The sequence below is a fragment of the Lepisosteus oculatus genome, chromosome 21, assembly GCF_040954835.1.
Source record: "Lepisosteus oculatus isolate fLepOcu1 chromosome 21, fLepOcu1.hap2, whole genome shotgun sequence".
NCBI lineage: Eukaryota > Metazoa > Chordata > Actinopteri > Semionotiformes > Lepisosteidae > Lepisosteus > Lepisosteus oculatus.
Genome location: NC_090716.1, coordinates 5,287,821 through 5,306,247, shown reverse-complemented (window position 1 = coordinate 5,306,247; position 18,427 = coordinate 5,287,821). Strand labels below are relative to the sequence as shown.

The 18,427-nt window shown below is 36.5% G+C and overlaps 1 protein-coding gene across 1 annotated transcript; it reads right to left on the bottom strand.

Annotated features, from left to right (window-relative positions):
* Positions 1-1,095: 1,095 nt before the first annotated feature.
* On the bottom strand, positions 1,096-17,653 carry LOC102689153 (glutamine-dependent NAD(+) synthetase). Its single transcript, XM_006642650.3, has 21 exons — positions 17,387-17,653; positions 17,000-17,060; positions 16,082-16,198; positions 15,920-15,973; positions 15,554-15,643; positions 15,104-15,155; positions 14,328-14,416; positions 13,782-13,899; positions 12,406-12,537; positions 11,161-11,232; positions 10,408-10,532; positions 9,891-9,939; positions 8,892-8,994; positions 7,618-7,786; positions 6,939-7,074; positions 6,037-6,143; positions 5,316-5,447; positions 4,544-4,613; positions 3,974-4,102; positions 2,438-2,614; positions 1,096-2,176 (listed from the first exon to the last, which is right to left on the bottom strand). The coding sequence occupies exons 1-21, from the start codon at positions 17,469-17,471 to the stop codon at positions 2,114-2,116; spliced, it is 2,130 nt and encodes a 709-aa protein (XP_006642713.2). The 5' UTR covers positions 17,472-17,653; the 3' UTR covers positions 1,096-2,113.
* Between the last annotated feature and the right edge of the window lie 774 nt (positions 17,654-18,427).

Here is an 18,427-nt window from a genome sequence, read left to right as displayed (position 1 = left end):
ACCAACCTTCTACCATCCAGATATAGAATATTACAGAACAACGAGTATACAGCATATACAAGGATAACAGGATTTGGATTGAATTAAATCAACCCGGAGTCGGCTAACATGCTAGATTTCATTAGATGTTTGATAGAATTAAGGAAACATCACACATTTCCTTATCCAGGGAAGGGGCAATTTTTCAAAAAATGTTTTTTTGTACATTTAAACCATTTTTAGATAAATGGGTTCACTTTTAACAAAAGACTGAAAGAAAATGAATTTCTTCCAAAAGATTTTTACAGCTATACATACCTGTTTTTTTTTGTGTGTGCAGCACGTAAAGCTTTATTTAAAGTCCTTGTCAAGTATTTGCCATTTTTACATATCTTTTCCAAAGGATCTGCAAATGTGTAATGACTGACTAGCGAGGAATTGGAACAACTGCTTCAATGGGATTTTCCTTCTGAAAACCCAGGCGTGACAATGACCTTGCGTTAATTTTCTAGTTAATTCCTACATTCTGTTCGTTTGTGGGAGTATACTGTTCCTCGATGTTTAGAATTGAAATGCCCTGACTTTTAAACTGAGTTTTATTAACATTAACAGATTGCTTTACTGTTACAATGGGAACAATGAATAAAATAATATTTTAAGGTTTCTCCTAAGTTCAAGTACTCAATGCAAGGAAAAAGCAGAGGTTCATTCTATGCTGAAAAAAGTTTAAGAATCCACATTAGAAAGCCACTGTATTTCACTCTACTTTGGAATGAACCTTTTCCTGTTCCTTTGGTACTTATCCCCCCTCTCCCCATCTTTGATTAAGGTTGCTTGTAATTAGTTAAATAGAGCATTTACCAGAAAATATAGACACTGTCCGTATACAGCTCTACAAAAATGTATAATCCCTGCATGTCAGCAAAAAGGTAGTTTGCCATTCATGTTGGAGCTCCGATTGTTCATTGTACTTACAGCATGCACTACAATAATGTTAGAGGTTTCACTCCGGAGGCAAAACAAGTTTATACATTTGTAAAACAAATGCAAGAGAGTCCTAGGCATTGCATTCAAGGTCCTTGAATGACATAATAAACAAGATTATGGGTCAGTGGGTTTTGCTTTTCAGACAAGTGTAATTCAACTGCAGCACATTCTAATAGGCAATAAATCTCTTGGAGCATTGCATCTAGTAATCCACAAATTAAATAACTTCAGAAAGTACTTGAAATTTACAGAATTGTCTTTAACAAATACATTCAATGAACAAGGACAATGCATACGAAAGCAAGTTATAATTCTTTGAATTGTGCACCAACCTTTTCAAGAAATAAGTTTCATTATTTTTTCTTTAGAGCCCATCACTGAAAAGTTTTGTCTAGAATACAGTTTCTTATTATGACATGTTAAAAACAAATTCCAGTGTGCTTCTCTCTAATCAGTGCACTGTAGATTACATTTGGATTGCAACTAAAATGCCTATCAATTTGTGCTAATTGGTAAACAAAGATACCATTACTCATTTTGAACACATCCATTCCTTTCATCACAAAATGATAAATCTCTCACACTGACACGGATTGATTCTGCGTGACGATACCTGATACAGATTTTTTAAAGTACTTAAACCTTTCATCATTATTTGTTTGATCATTCAATGTGCACAATACAGTTTACCACTGCCTGATTGTATTACATTTACAACAAAAAAATCTAAATCGCAGAAATGTGACAAGGCTATCAGAAGAAAGGTAACAGCACAAAATAACATTATAAAATGCAACAAAATGAACTGAAACAACTCTCTTTAAAATGTATGTAACAGATATCTAACATTATTTTTGTTAGTTTTGTCTTGTAAACTATGCATGTTTTGGCCCTACTCTGCATGAAAACTACAAGTAAAAATGGATTCATTGGTAAGGTAAGTGATTAATATGTGAAGTAATCAGTTAAGCTGGTTATTTGCATGAGATAAGAACTGTTCCACAGCATGTAGACACTTTTCTCGCCTTTGCCTCCATAACAGGACAAAGACTAATCTCACAAGGGCAGTATTGTACCTGAGATATAGCTTTATTGTGAAGGAAGGCAATCAAAACTCTTCTTAACCAAGAGTGAACTGCAGCTTCACTCAGGAAACTCTGCTCAAGGCATCATGAAAATGGGTGTCATCTTCAGTTTCGATTTTAGATACCTGTGGGAAAAAATGCCACACTGCATTTATTTCAAAAAAGTTAGCATGATTAGTTCATGATACACAGAAACTGATTTCACACCATTAGGGACTCAAGTGCTTTTAGGTGATTTTGGGTGTTTTTAAAAGGCACTATATAAAATAAGGATTGTTATTTATTAATATAAATTAATGATTATGTTTTAGGTATTTTGCCTTACCAGAGCACTACTTGCCCAGTGTGACTCAGTTCTTCAGCAGGAGGTGTTGTGAAGTACTTACCTGGTCATCTATACACCGGAATTGCCAAGGCCAGTCTGCGTTGTACAAGAAGGGTCTCAGATCAAAACGATTATCATCGGGACTGTAGTTTTCAGCATGGTAGGCCGGAGTCACAGTGGTCATTTTGTGCCTGTTTACTGAATGCATCCTAAAGAAGTGTTTCACCTTTGCAGCCACCTAAAATTAGGAAAATGTACTTGAGGCACTTAAGATTCAGTGCAATGAACAATTTAACAGAAGATTACCACTTGCATTTCATGTTTCCAGAATGTCATTCGGATGTTTGCACACAATAAACAGGTAACTAGGAAGGCTAACCGGAGCAGAGAAGTGTGCATATTACGAGGACAAGGAATGGTAACTCCTTCTGGATAGCAGTTAATATTTGAGTCTATGAAAAGAGGTACAATTGCCAATATTTCAATGCAGATGCAATGTCAGGTCATTACAGTACCCAAGTCAGAGACCTTTACTTAACACAACAATTACTATTGATCAGAGACCAACCGATTCATCGAGTACATTCATTCTGAAACCAACCCACACACAAGATTAACAAATACTTATGACCTAATCTGAAAATAAATAAAAATCAGTAACTTCAAAATATTAAAATTCTTATTTAAATCTGTTGGAATGTAAATAGCACAAACCATCCAAAAAAACGAACATCTTTTTATTCCCTGTTCCAAATAAATTAATCTGATCTATTTACTTATTAATTAATTAAATGCCCATATACCAAAAAAGTAAAGATTTCATGCTGGGTTTCACAAAAAATGGCATTTTCAGTTTTTGCTTAAGCATTCAGAATAGTTTACAAATGTTTCTTAAATTATAAAAATTGCAATGAAGTAAGATTCATTATCTTGGCATTTCAATTGGTAGACAAGATTTGATAAGATTGTACTGAAAACCCACAGATCAAATTGTGTTCCTACATTCTTACAGTTACTACATTCTACCTTTAGTTTTCGGTTTCATAGACTGAAACTAAATTGTCAAGATCAGTGATTCAACAATTTGAAGAAATATTATCATAGTACGGATCATGAAAATAATTGGACAGACGATACTTTTAACAAATTAGTTCTAATTTGAGTTTTAATGTATTCTACATCTAATATTTTATACAAGTATGTTCATGTGTTGCTACATTTTCACGAAATAGTGATCAAATCAGAACAATCATGACATTGGTCTGTTCTTTCTTGTTTGATTCTTCATAAGGTAATCTTTTTGCAGTCCTCCATGTTTTGAAACGTGCCAAACAAATTAAAAGATTTAGTAAAAGCTGAGTTTAATACTCATTCAAAAAGACTTTTCTCTGATCAAAAGGGGGGTGGTGGTTAACTAAAATAACCCTCTTTACGCATCTTCTAATAATACACTTCTTTAAAAATAAGATTAGTGATAAATATATTAAACAGAAATGCAAACTGTGTCTTTGTTCTGAGACTTCTAAAGGAAAAACCAGTCCCAACCAGACGGAAACTGTTTTAGTTGTGAAAACACATTAGAATGGAAATGACAGACCTGTGCAGGCGAGCAGATCTCTCTCCATGTGTGAATAAGTTTACAGAACATGCTGTATGGTCCACACTTCGCAATCTTTCTCAGACTTCCAAATACTGACAGCTCAGAATAGGTCATCCCCATGTCAGACTTTGGGAGGAAAAAAATAATTTCTCACAACCAGTAAATGTTTCCCAATCAATCTTAAAAGTATTGATCTCCTTCTGATATTGTAATTATCTTAATGTTAAGTCCTATCTGTTAAGAAAGTATTTGAGTATCTGTATCTTCCTATATATATTTACATACAAATACATATAGATTTAATGACACATTTCAGGAACTGTATGAAAAATGTGTTTCTTAAAATGAATTTTCCAAAACCGAATCCAACAATAAATGTTATTTGTTAACATAAAAATGTTCAGCATGATAGAATACATGCTGGACAAAAGGGAAGCATGGCAAAGCAGCATCTAAGATTGAAAATTATTTGTTTAAAATACATGAGTGATTTATTTCAATGATTAGTGTTTCGATTGTTAATTAATGCTAATTAACCTAGCCAGCAGAACCTGTTTTTGGGGTTACCTCATCAGTTTGCAAAATCTGACCATCTGACAAAGGCTCCAGTTCTGCTGTGGAAGGAGCTGATATGATACTATAAAAAACAAACAAGTACAGAGAGGAATGAAGGGGCTGAGAAACAATCAGGCTTTCATATTACTTTCATAGTACTTAAGAAAAACTCACTAGTGCCTGCTCGATACTCACTGTAACCAAGACGTTTTCCTATAAGTTTTCATACCTTATATTTTTTAATATTTAAATAACACTTTAAATTTCCCTTCACAAATGTAAAATAATAGTGAGCAGACTTCACAACATTTTGACTATTGTCAACATGATAGATGCCTGCTCTTACAACTGAACAAACCAAAAAAAGTTAAGGCAAAACGAACAAGAAACAACCAAAGCTATTTTTTTGCTGAAACACCTTGGTTTTTCCCTTTTAATCTCTAAAAACTAATAGCATTTTTTGTCTGTTCTGTTATGAGAGTGAACATTCACAATAATGATGATCTTGAAAACAGTATGCTTGTTTCCTGTTACTGAAATACTGTATGCTCCTGCTACTGTAAATAAACAGTGAAAAGGGATTGAGTGAATGGACTGGAAAAGCAAGCTGTTTGTTGTTGTTTCACAATATTTTACAGTATTAATCAGTATAAAATCTATTTTTTAAATTCAATATCTGGTGGATATAATTAAAAAAAAAACCTGGAGTAAAATTATTCACAAATGTAAAGAAATACCTGTTTCTACTTTATTACAGCTTTAAAAAAGCTGTTGCAAGACTCACCTGCGCAGTGCAGTGAGCTGGAATTTCTCAGTACAGTACTGAATAAAGCTTTTCAGATCTGCCTTGCTGATGCCACCAATAGGGTTAATGTCGGCACTAGAGCAGTCATACTTGGTCAAATATCCTGTCAGGCTATAAACAGCAAGATAACAGAAAGGAGAGGGTAGGTTACAGTCCAGAATACAGTGATTCAATGTTTCTTAAGCATGCAATTTTTAATTAGGGAAACAAGTACATAGATCTCATGCAGGAACATGTTAGCTCCATCTTAGTTTTTATACAATGCTTTACTCCATTACTAATATTTTACCTAATCCTGACATTGTCTAGTATACTTTATTTCCAATTTATCCCAGCCCTCAAATATCTTTCATTATCATACTTAAAACAAGTTCAGCATCTTCACGGGTCTAACTGCAAGCAAAAACTGTTTTGTATTTTATGAGGCTAGGTGGGAACTGAGATAACCTTAATTCTCGTTTGGCTGTGTTTATTTTCTGTTGTTCTTACAGAAGGACGTCTGACTTGATTACAGAAACCTGAAACTGTGATAGCACGGTCAGATGTTATTTGCCTGTCTTGAGAAAGCATGTACTGTACTTCGACCCTCCCTTTCACCCATTCCACATTGGTGTGAGCTGTTCTGGACATTTCTTGTTTTGTATTTGCTGCTCTGTCTGTAAGATCACATAAAATGTTCACGCTGTCCTCTCACACTCACCACTCATCCACATTGGCTGACCCCAACACCAAGAGCCCACCTGGCTTGCCCTGTGACCACAGACTTAGCTGAGCAAAAAGGTATGCCAAGACCATCCTTACCCGGGCCTGAAAATAATTATAATGAACCACAAGAACATAAGAAAGGTTACTAACGAGTATGTTCTGCCCATACAGTATATTGCATTTGACAATTAGCAGCTAATGAATCCAAGGATCTCTCATCCAGCCATTTTTCTTCAAAGAAGTCAGGGTGTCAGCTTCAACAACACTCCTACAACCCTGTGCAATTCTAGATTTTAAACACATTTCCACATCATTTTCACTTGGATCCTCTGGTTTACATTTCCCTGGTCATTCTTAAGCAGTTCCCTGGGTTGACCTTGTCAATATCTTTTTGAGGATTTTAAACACTTGTATCAGCCAAGGAGAAAATACACTTTCAGCAGTGTTTATGCAAGGTATTCATTTGTAGAATTTTATAAAACTTTTATCTTCATTTTAAAATGTCTTCCCAATGTAACTGTGTGGGCCCTAATTTCAGATAGTTTCTATAGAGGTAGCTGGTAGCTTATATAAAAAAAAGGAGTGACAACTTAGTAGTATCTTGATATAATCAGATACAATTGTTTTTCACATTACAATAGGAAACCTGACATGACCTGTTCTCTTATTCTTCTTTGTTTACATCTTCTTTACACTGCACTGGCATCATAACATGCAGTCAATGAGTTCATAGTTTCTCTAGAGATAATTCTTTAACAAAGCAATTCTAAGATTTTACTGAGCAGTGCAGATGGAAAATAATTACAATGTATTCATTTGTAATTGATTTGGAAAAAGATATCCCTGTACAGAAAGTTTATTTTGCAGTAAATAAGCACCAAAACTGCATGATTTTACCTGCACATTCTGAAGAGCCAGGTTTTCCCTTGTACTTCCTCCATTTGCACGGAACTGTGGCCACTTTCCTGTTACCATGGAAAAGATTCCCATCAAGGCCTTCACTGCTGTGTCAATGTTTAGGTTTATGTGGTAGCTGGAAAAAATAAATGATCAAAGATTTAGCCATCGCACTATCCATCTTCCTCTTGCTGAAGACCTAAAGTGGAGAAAGAACTTTTAGAAGTAGGAAGTGTTTTGCCCTTCACAAATACAGACAGACAACATGGTCACATTAAAGTAGGGAGCTGTGTCAGCATCCGTAGGCCGCAAAGGAACCAGTAAAGGTTTATTCCATGATGAAAACAGAAATGAAGATACACAACGTTTCAGGTGTGGAGCCTTCTTCGGGTGTGAAGAAGGCTCACTCGAAAAAGGTTGTACCCCAAGAAGGCTCCACAGCCGAATGATTCTGTTTCTTTTCTATTTTCAGCATGGCACAAACCTTTGCATGGTCACGTTCACATAGGCCAAGTTCTGTGTATAAAAGGTGTAAAAAATAACATTCTTTCAGGCCTAGATCAGGAGCTGCTGGACATCATCTGCAAAAATGGAAAGGATTTATTTCTTCCCCAAAGTTTTAACAATAGCACTATCATAGAAGAGAAACAGAATTTCAGGCTTAGATCAGCAATCCTACCTGCCTATTTGTGCAGCCAGCTCCTTGGCCCTGTTGTAGGTGTCCTGAGAGGAGTTCTCACTTGCCATGTAGCAGGTAGTGAAAATCCGGCCGCACAGTTCCTTGGGGTCCTGGGGTATATATGAGAGGTCATTCACTATCCTCTGGACATCCTCAAGCACCTGGGAATCTGGACCAAAGGGAGGCATGGAAAATTAGCATCTAAGAATGGAAATTATTTGCTTCACCTTAACATTGTGGTACTCCTTGAAGAAGAAAAAAAGATAATGGCCCTTATTGTCATGGTGTGCAAGCTGCCTGCCCCAGTAGAATTTATTAAGAATTAAATCTGCAAATCTGTTTGCACTTTGCCCATAGGGAAACCCAGAACCATGATCTCTTATGTAACACAATAAAAAACAGACATAAACCTTGGATAGAAAAGACAAAATTAACTTGGTCACTGCATGAGCAGGGTTGCTTCTGGTCAGTTTCAAATGGTTTCATTATTACATCTATATTGTTTAGTAATAAAAACACACAGTAATAAAGTAACAACACCTGACCTGCAGCATGTATCGTGTTGTTTTCTTACAAGACATTTAAAATGGTCCTGTTATTCATGAAGTGATTCCTCTCCAGTTGTTTCTAAAACCAGACTGACTTTCTAAAAGATTTGTATTTGGGGGTATGGGCTATTTATGCAGGGCTGACAGAAAGGAAGTTAACTACTATGACAAGCTGTTTGATAAGTTTTAATCTTTTTGTTCCTAAAATATTACAGACTGAAGCATGACCACTTTATTAAGATTAAAGTAAATTTAACCTCTAAATGTATTGACAATAAGGTCTACGTTAATCCCGTTCTCCTGATGAAGTGTTTAGATTCCTTCTCCCTCTGCAGGACAGGCTGTGGGGTTTTAGGTTATAATGCCATTTTGTACGGCTATGTTTTATGGCTATTGCTGTTAGATATATCTTAAAAAAAACACAGGCATAAGCATTTTAAGTGCATAACATGCTATTGTACTCTAATCTGTAGGATTTCCCCTTACAGCTCACGCAGACTTAAATGTTTAATCTCAAGCTAACAAGCAGCCCGAAAGAACTGTGCTATTTCTAGAGGTTTCAGGAGCTGAGGAGGATTTAAAATGAAGATTCTTGTTGCAGTACAATACTGAACATGAGACAGCACAGTCTTTCTGTCCGCAGCCAGGACATGAAGCCCACAGGTCTGCATTTCCAATGACACATTTTTTTCCAGTTTTCAATATAAGGTACTCCTGGATACTAACTTCCATTTTTGACAGCCAGGCAGACTTGGTGGCACATGGAATACACGATACAAGCAGTGGCTGAGCTGTCAATTCCTCCACTGAGAGGTAAGAGGAACCCAGCCTGGAAAAGAAACATTCAGAGGGGGTTTATTAGTATAAACCAGCGTACAACCGCTCATTATAAAATGCATGAAGTGGGGTTGAACTTTAAAGCTTAAAGGACACCAGGCTCTCTTTGGTTCTCCAAACCAAAGCAATCTCCTGGGTACTGGATCTGAAAGAATTTCATCTTTGGCCCATATCAAACCCCCAGTGGCCTTCCACCAAAGGAAAACAATACTTGACCTACAGTTCATTATCTAAAATTAACAAGCTTTTGTATGGCGCTTTTTATCCCATATGATCCCAAATGTTTTATGCATGTGGAGACACAGTTCATCCACCACTAGTGTGCAGCATCCACATGTCTGATGCCTGACATTAGGCGGAGTGGTGGCTCTGTGGCTCAGGATCTGCGCCTGTGGCTGGAAGGTTGCCGGTTCATATCCCACAGCTGGCAGACGAATCATACTCCGTTGGGCCCCTGAGCAACGCCCTTAACACCAACTGCTGCAGGGTGCCATATACAGTAAGTGGTTGACCCTGCGCTCTGACCCAAGCTTCTCTCTGTCTGTGTGCCTGTGTGTCTCATGGAGAGCAAGTTGGGGTATGCAAAAAAGACAAATTCCTAATGCAAGAAATTGCATATGGCTAATAAAGTAATTTTATCTTATACATCTGAGCTCTACTATACAAGATTACACAGAGAGTAGGAATTCACCAACTGAATTAAGGGGGAACTTTATGGAGGCCAGACTGTACAAACCCAGAGTGGAATTTAGCTAGGAAAACAGACAGGTCTAAACTCTAGATTATGAAATAATCTTTTCTGAAGGACTCGATGTGGCCCTGTAAATAATACCCACACTGGCTATGAGGGTTTCTAGCACAAGAAATCTACAAGGGCATCAGTCTTACCTGGCCGCTTCGTCTCAGATAGTCCCATAACCAGCAAGCTGGTCCTAGACTTGGTAGCCATCGTAATGACAGATAAAAACAAACAAAACAGATTGTTTATTCACATTTCAAAACCTTCAATTAATATAAGGAAGGTGTGAAACAATTGCTATGACAGCATAAACCTGCAAAGACACCTTTACTGTATCTTTAGAAGACCAGTTGATAGCTTCTGCAGCTTCTTGAAAAAAAGTAATATATATAGTCATGTGTGTTATGAGTGTTGGTCTGTCATTTTAAGTTCCCCTTTTCCACTGTTACATGCACATCCGGCACAAACAGCTGCAGAAAGACCTTCCTTAAATTAATTACTTCACAGGGTGCCAAATCAGCGAGGCTCAACCATGAATAATTCTGTGAACAAGTGAGATATGCAACACAGATACACAATTTTGTCCTATCTGTACTGATTCAGTACTGACGAGAAGACATAAAAGCTAAATGTGGCCTTGTGTTGCTTTTTTATGGCACTACTTACCTGATCTCTTCTTCTGGAGTATGGAACTGCCACTGAATTGACTCATATGATGGGAGATACATATCACTACTGTCAGACAACGCAAAATCCACCTTTACTCTATAATATGGTTTGGAATCATTATCCTAAAAAAAGAAAAATACCTGTAGTCTACATGCATGTCATATACAGTAGTTTAACTTTTGAGCATCAGATTCTAATACAAACCTTTTATATCAACTATCTGTATAGCTTAATAGAACCACGTTCCATGTATTTAAAGAATTTGTTTAATGCGTTGTGATGTTTTGAAAGACAATGCATGAAGCATAAAATGCTGTGCATATGAAGTGACATTCAGACATCACTATGTCCCAAGTAAAAACATTCAGAAAAAACAGAAAGCCTCTTTATGAACACAGCCTTATGCCCCACTGCATAATACATTCCTAAAATCCCCAGAGATTGCCTATGACTTTATAATAACATTCAAAGTCCTTCATGACCATTCTTTCAAGAGCAATAAGAAGCACATAAGTATTCTAACATGTAAAATAAACAATGCTTATCAAACATTATAATCTGTCATGTTAACTAATCCTAATACTAACCCTAAAATATATAATAACATGCACCTTGACAAATGTTATGAATACGTCTGTTATGTCATTTGGAACAACAGTCATAAATAATTACAATTTTGTGAAGATGTTACACAGGCTACAATAAAGCCACCATCAAATAAAGTATCATCCCAAAACAGGAAGATAATACCAAGAAGGACTGGCAAGCTTCCCCTCGATAGTTTCTGACGTCTTCCAGGTCCAGAGTGGCACTTACAACTTCCTACAGGGTAGAAAATAAAAGAACTGATTAGTTTTCATCATTTTATTTTTTTATTTAAAAGTCTTTATTAGTCAATTTTTCATTTACTGACAAAACAGGTCTATGTTAAGGTAAGTAAGTACTTGTATGGTTTAGAACTCCAAATTAGATTATTTAACCTATTAACCTTTACATGTGCTTCAGTTCTGGAAACGAATTGACAGTGACTTTAAGATATTAGGATGCCTCACAGAACTTTTTTTTAGTTTTAATGTTTCTTTTAATGCCATAATTTGCCAAGTATACTGTTACACGTGATTTATAATGACCCCAGAAGTGTCTATTCTGAAGTACAGAATCATGCAATTTTGCAACTGAAAAATTGCAGCGGAAAATAAACAACAACACTCCTGCTGTGCCGTGTCAGTGACTGAACATTGGGAGTGAGGTTGTGGAATAGCATCCCCTTCCTTCAGTTCTTCCTGGTCATCCAACACCTCCAGATAACATAGTTGAATTTGGACTGCGTCCATTTTCTTAAAGATTCTGCCAGTTAAGGGTCACGGTGCTGTCGAAGCCTATCCCAGCAAGCAATGGGCACATGGCGAGATACACCCTGGATAGGACTCTAGTCCATCACAGGGCAGACACACAGACACAAACACGCACACATTTTCCATCACGGTATGTTTCTGGACTGTGGGAGGAAACTGGAGCACCCGGAAGAAACCTATACAAACACAGGGAGAGCATATTTCACATATTTCACCTCAGGTCTGGAAGTGAATCGAGGGACCCAGCACTGTGAGGAGGCAATGCTAACAAGTGTGCCAGCATTTTGGAGTTTTATTCACTAAATCATTTGATTGTCTGATATCTCTAATCATCTTTGCTGAAGAAAACTGTGGGTCTACATAGCCTGGTCCTGTCTTTTAAGCAACTAAAATTTGTTGTTAACAATCTCAAACCCATCATAAAGAGCCATCCAGAATCAAGCAAGATGTTCCTGTGTTTTGTACGTCAGTTTGTCAAGACATTACATTTCATTACACTGCCTTCAGTGTTAACATCTACTGATTCATAACTGACATGGAAAAAAAATCACTAAATACATTTCATTGCTTAAACAACAAGAACCTGTAATTTCTGTAAGTGTAATTATATTAATAATATATTTCAATCTTAAGTACTTACTACATCCTCCAAGGAGAACTGGGTTCCTTGGACTATAATGTTTCCATTAATAGCGATCATTGCACAACCATCATAGTACAGGCGGTCCCCATCGCAGCCTTTCTGATTGGCCAGAATATAGATCCCACCAGCCTACAGACAAGCAAAGGACAGTCAGACTTCCAACATGCAAGATCTTCTGCTCAAAGCTAACATTCCAACCTGAAATTAAACGACCACTATACAAAATGGGATACGAGCAGTTTTTGATTTACATGACTGATGTGTTCCTGAAAGATGCAATGTAACACAAAAACATGGTCATTGAAAACTAATTTTTTGTGTTCCAGCCTCACCCCCAGAGTGCTACAAGCTAAAAAAAATACACATTTATTCATGTAAGATGGTTATATAGTTGTACTAGAAGTCATTTTTTTAATTGCATAGTAATGTTTCAGATTCATATAAAATGTGAAGGGAAGCCTGTAGTTAGTGGTGGGTGGTGATTGCTGTGGACAATGCATGAATCATGCACCCACAGACAATTTAGTTAAAAATCACACATGATTTTTGCTGTTATTTTCGGGTACTTTTATTCTCAAAGAGTCTTTTAAATGGCACCTTAAGAAACTCATAACATTACAAATCTAATTTTTACTTATATTAGTTTTATTTTTTTTTAAGTATAATTTGTTTCATAATTGTATTTATGGCTGTCGAATTAAGGTTGGCAATTGTTTTAGATTGTTTACAAATGTATAGCACTGAATATTGTTTTGATTTTCCTCACACAGTAGCTTATTTAGTTTTAGGGTTTTATTGATGTTGAAGTTTTCTCCGATATAAACAGAAGGTACAGCCAAAGACAAAGAGACTTCATGGATTTAGCAAGAACGAGAGGATAGGAAATGAACACAAAGACTGAAAAAATCACCAAGCTGTCTGTGTCATCCCTGTAAGCATGTTATAAACACAGCTCATTTGGTCTCAAACACTGTCAATTTGTTTGTTGCTGGTTATTTCGAAGTGTGTTAGAGTGAAAACTAAGTTAAGAAGTTTTACACATTCCTGAGGCACAATAAACCAACACCACACAAATTAAGAAGATTTACATCTCTCCGACTGTCTGAAAACAGCTGAAGTCTTGTCCAGTCCTGGTCCAGAACTACATAGATCTATACAGAATGAACCATATTTGGAATTTGAGTATTTTAAATTAAGTTCAAAGTATTTCGCTTTTTTTCTTGGTTTTTGTCACATTTTCCTTTGTCAAAGCACTCAAGAGTTTTCCACTGCATTAGAAAATGTCCAAAACTCCATGGTACTCTGAAACTCTCATTTTAAAAGGTAAAACTCAATGTGCACTCTGAGCTGCTATAGCAATATTCATCACTTACCTTTGCTGTAGCAGATTTCACAAGATTAACTCGATGGTAAGCTTTCCTGAGCTCATGATGACTTCCTGAGGAATTGGTAAAGATCTCCACCCCATCCTGACCCATGTCGATGTGGGGACTATAAAACCATATACAATGGTTCCATAATCACATTGATATTAACAATCTGAATGAAAAGCTCAAAGATTTCTTTCCGACTTCAAGAATGTAGCTAAGACTAGATTCTTTAACACCAAGACAATAACAATTGCCTCAGGCTTTCTGTATATTATTAAAATACATCCATCTATCTTCTATCCGCTTTATCCAATATAGAGTCATGAAGGAGCTAAAGTCTGTCCTGGCAAGAAATAGGTACAAGGCAGGGTACACCCTGGACAGGATGCCAGTTCATCACATACACAGGCGCAAAAACACACACTCACAACAGGGCCAATTCTTATTGAAATATCTGTATATTAGAATTTCGTTTAAACCCTTGACTAAAAAAAAGGGATAAAAAGACCTAAAAATAAGAAAAAAGGTTTTCCCACAAACACTATTTACCTTCTGGAGCTCCAAAGCTCAGCGCAGATTTCACTGCCTAGACAAGTCTCTTTTGTGACCAAGATTCCATCACCAAATGGCACTGTTTCCTAGCAAAAAAACATATTCAAGATATAGTGAGGGCTGTAAGTAGAACTATTTCACATATCTTTGCAATATCTATCTACAGATATTGCAGAGATACGTTTATTCGTGCTATGTACTAGTATTCCTGGTTTATATTTGTTGTTGTAGGTTTCACAAGATTCTACAATCCAGCAGTCCTAAGATTAGCAGGTACACTAAGTATTTTTAAAGACTTTTATCAAGTTCTTGTGGCTGTTAGACTTTGTAAGTAAGGGCTGTTTGAAACCATGTATTCATCTGGCCTTCGCATTCCAGCGAAATGCAAGTTCCTAAAATTTAATTTTTAGTTGGTAAAACCCCCAGTGAAATTGGCTTTTTCAGCCACTATAGATTTTACAAGCCATAATTTCTTGCTTATAAATGAGCACAAGGTCCTAAGATATTCCATACCTTGTAGAGAATTTTCACTGCATTCACATACATTTAATATACTTTGATAGATGTAAATGAAAGTTACAGTAACCTTTAAAACGTTTTCTCCCCTATTGGAGCAATTGTACAGTAGTTTGCAGCTTTTAACTGAGTGTCTTATTCTCACCTGTGTGTATGGATTTAATTCCTGATCTCTCATTTGTTACTTTGCACTGAAGCTGTCACTCTGTATTAAGAGAAAAATCTGAGACACAGTCTGTGGATAATGATCCTCTTACCTGTCCTGTCACTTCCTGTATCATTTCAGGAAGAACAAATTCCTCCACATGCCTGAAGAAAGCCAAAAAATAATAAAACCTACATGCCCAATTCCCTACCATGTGCCCATTGTCCATATAAGTCGCTTTAACAGTCTGCTTGCTGTGTTCAAAGGCCTAAATGTTTAAAACATACTTCTGTAGCCTTACATGCAGTACTTTGTGCCACAAAATATCTGAAACATCAACAAAACAGGATAGAAGTTAAAGTAGGTCTGTCATGTACAAAGAGGCAAATCAGATCATCTTTCAACTACAATAATTTATTAATCTCCTGATAAAATGTTTTTCTTTCAGGTTGCTGTTATATAGACTGAACTTTTTCTTTAACTACAGAGTACCTCCAACCGCAAACATTAGGGTAATATAAAACTTGAGCAGAATACATGCAACAGTCTCTCTCTCCCTCACCTTGTTTTTTTCCAGGGTGAAAACCAGCGGAATTCCCTGTAATTTCCACCATTTGCAAGTAACATTTTGGGACGAATCAGTAATATTTTTCTGGAACGAAAAAATGAAAGGGTTCATTTTAAATAAAAAGCTACAGATTATGCTGTCCCTAGACATTTCAAGGTGCTGATATTACATATGTGAAAATATGGTAAAAATTGTAATTATACTCAAATTTATAAAGGCTCACAATACCTTCTATATATTAATTTTATCTTGATTGCAATGAAAGTGATATTGCTCATATTAAAGACCATCAATGTTACAACAGCATCTCCAATTTAATTTCCAATAAATCTACACCATACCAGAGACATACTCACTTACTTGTTGAGAAATATTACCCTGCAGTTGTATCGGATGCTGCGATGCATGATAGGCCTTAGATTGAAAGGGGAAACACGTAAGTACACTGTACACCCTTGGCAGAGTTAAATACACTTTGTTAAGGTTCTTCTGTTTGATGTTGTGAAAGTCAATCTCACTTACATGCCCACATCACAGATGATGCCCTGCGTTACTGGCGACTCCAGCAGCTTTGTCAACACTTGAAAACAGTGAAGAATTGTATCCGACTCGAAGAAATGGTCATAGCAGCCATAACCACTGTCGGGGAGAAAGAACTCAGTTAGGTCTTTCTGTCTCACGGTGAAGAAATACGGTGCAGCTCCATTTGAGATTTTTTACAATGGCCCACAAATTAATTTGTGTGACAGCTATGGAGGACGTTCAGGAAATTGAAAGGTTTGGGGGTTGATGTGGCTTAAACCTGGACGACTCAAGACTAATATATACAATGGAGAGAAGTGACGTAAACATACATGGCAAAACCGAATTGAAATTAACTGAGGCCAAGACAAACACTGACCCATCTTTGCCACTGTGTTAGTTACCCACAGACAGTTGCACTATTTAGCCAACACAAGAAACCCCAAAGTGTTCTTGTGTGTTGACAGGGAAAAAATCTGATTTGGCTCTGGCTTCTTATTTCAAATATATGATACAATAATATTTTATTGTCTGAGTTCTTAGAAATTTGTTTTGCTTCCAAGCATCCATTATTTACACAAAGAGAGAGGCTTACAAAAACATGCAAACAGTACAAATAACCATTATATTAAAAACAAACAACACTACATAACCAACATTAACCCATACATACTGTAGTAACTTCAACAAAAATCCACGCAGGTTACCAGAACTTTTAAATTTACTTTCCCATATTCACTCTGACCCCCCTATAATTGCACAATACTCCTGCATTTCTGCACGTAACTACTAATTGCACTTGCCCAAGACTCTTTTATTGTGAAATCGCTTACTGAGTAGTTTGAATCTGTAATAAAGGTACCCCAAGATACATAATCAGACATTTTTAGATTTTCGGGTAACAGTACATATACACACCATATCTCCAGTTCGGGTCCCAGTCTGTATTTCGCTCCTTTAGACTGAGCTATTTCGATACCTGTATATGGGAAAGATGTATGAGGCGGGGCGGTAGGATTCACGAATGCCATAAACTACATATTTGCATGGGCCAAATCTAGTAAAGGAAGAATATTCAGGTTATACTACTTCTACTTTCTGTAGTTAACAATACAATTACGCTCTGTATGGGTGCATAATATTATTAGTCTCGGGAACAGTGACATTTTTCAATATGCTGCATGAAGATCTAACATCCATGCATAAGAACAATAATAAAAAATAAGTATCCCTTATTTTTTCTGCAATGTAAAATGTACAGTATGTGGGATATTCCTCACGGAGAACAAATTATGTTTTACTTACTGATCAAAATCCTTTCAAAGTTCCCGTCAAAGTCTAACGCCCATTGATTCAAACTGCATGTAGCTAACGTAACTTTTCGCCCCATTGAGAACTGGCTGTAAATGCGGGTTACTCGACAAATGACAAGAGTCTCCTCTCTGATCCCGTTTGCAGCTTCCAAATCTGCTTTCACTGCCGTGAAGCTTCTGTCTAAATCCGGGTGCCTCGACTTCACGTTCCGGTGAAGTTTTAAAGGAACAGGTCACCTTTGCACAATGCTTGAATGGAAATATATCGATGCAGCTGTGCTTAAGAAATCATTAGTTTTTAATGATATGTTGTTTGTACTTCAGCCTGCCCTAAGAGGACAAGCTTAAACAGGAAAGCGTTCCTGGGTGTGACGTTACATCCAAACAATTAAGCCAATTTTGGTAAAAGTTCAGGAAAAATAGTTAGGGGTTTTAATGAAAGGTTATAGCCAAAAGCATGCTATCGATACTTTAAATGTTCACAAATGAACTGTAAGCCTGTAAGAACCAGCTTTACAGTAACAGACCAATTCATTCACACCTTTTTAAGTAACATCTCGAACGACTTTGAAAATCTCGTCTTTCAAATAGGTTTACAGAGTAGTAAAGAAACTGTTTTTAACCTTAGGCAAACGCTTAATTGAAAAATAACTACTACTCATATATTGTTTTCTCAAATATAAGAAGAAAATGTAGTTAAAAGTATTACTGTGAGTAGCAATTTTAGCTATGCTTCCTCACTGCTAGTATATTGAGTTAAGGGTGCATGTCATTTAAATGTTTCCAGTTGATCAATGTCTTTACAATGCTAAACGTTTTTTTTTTGCAATGCACAACTCGGCAATAGAACATAAGTCATAAATCACTCTTGCTAGGCAGATTTGTTTTTTCTTCCTTCAGACTCCTTCCCGTTCAAGGCTCGATTGTTGTGAACCCAGCTGTTTATTTGTTTTATGGCCAGTGAAAATAATATATTGGATTTCATACATAACTATTCACAAGCAGAAAGGTAAATAGGACATTGAAACACGTG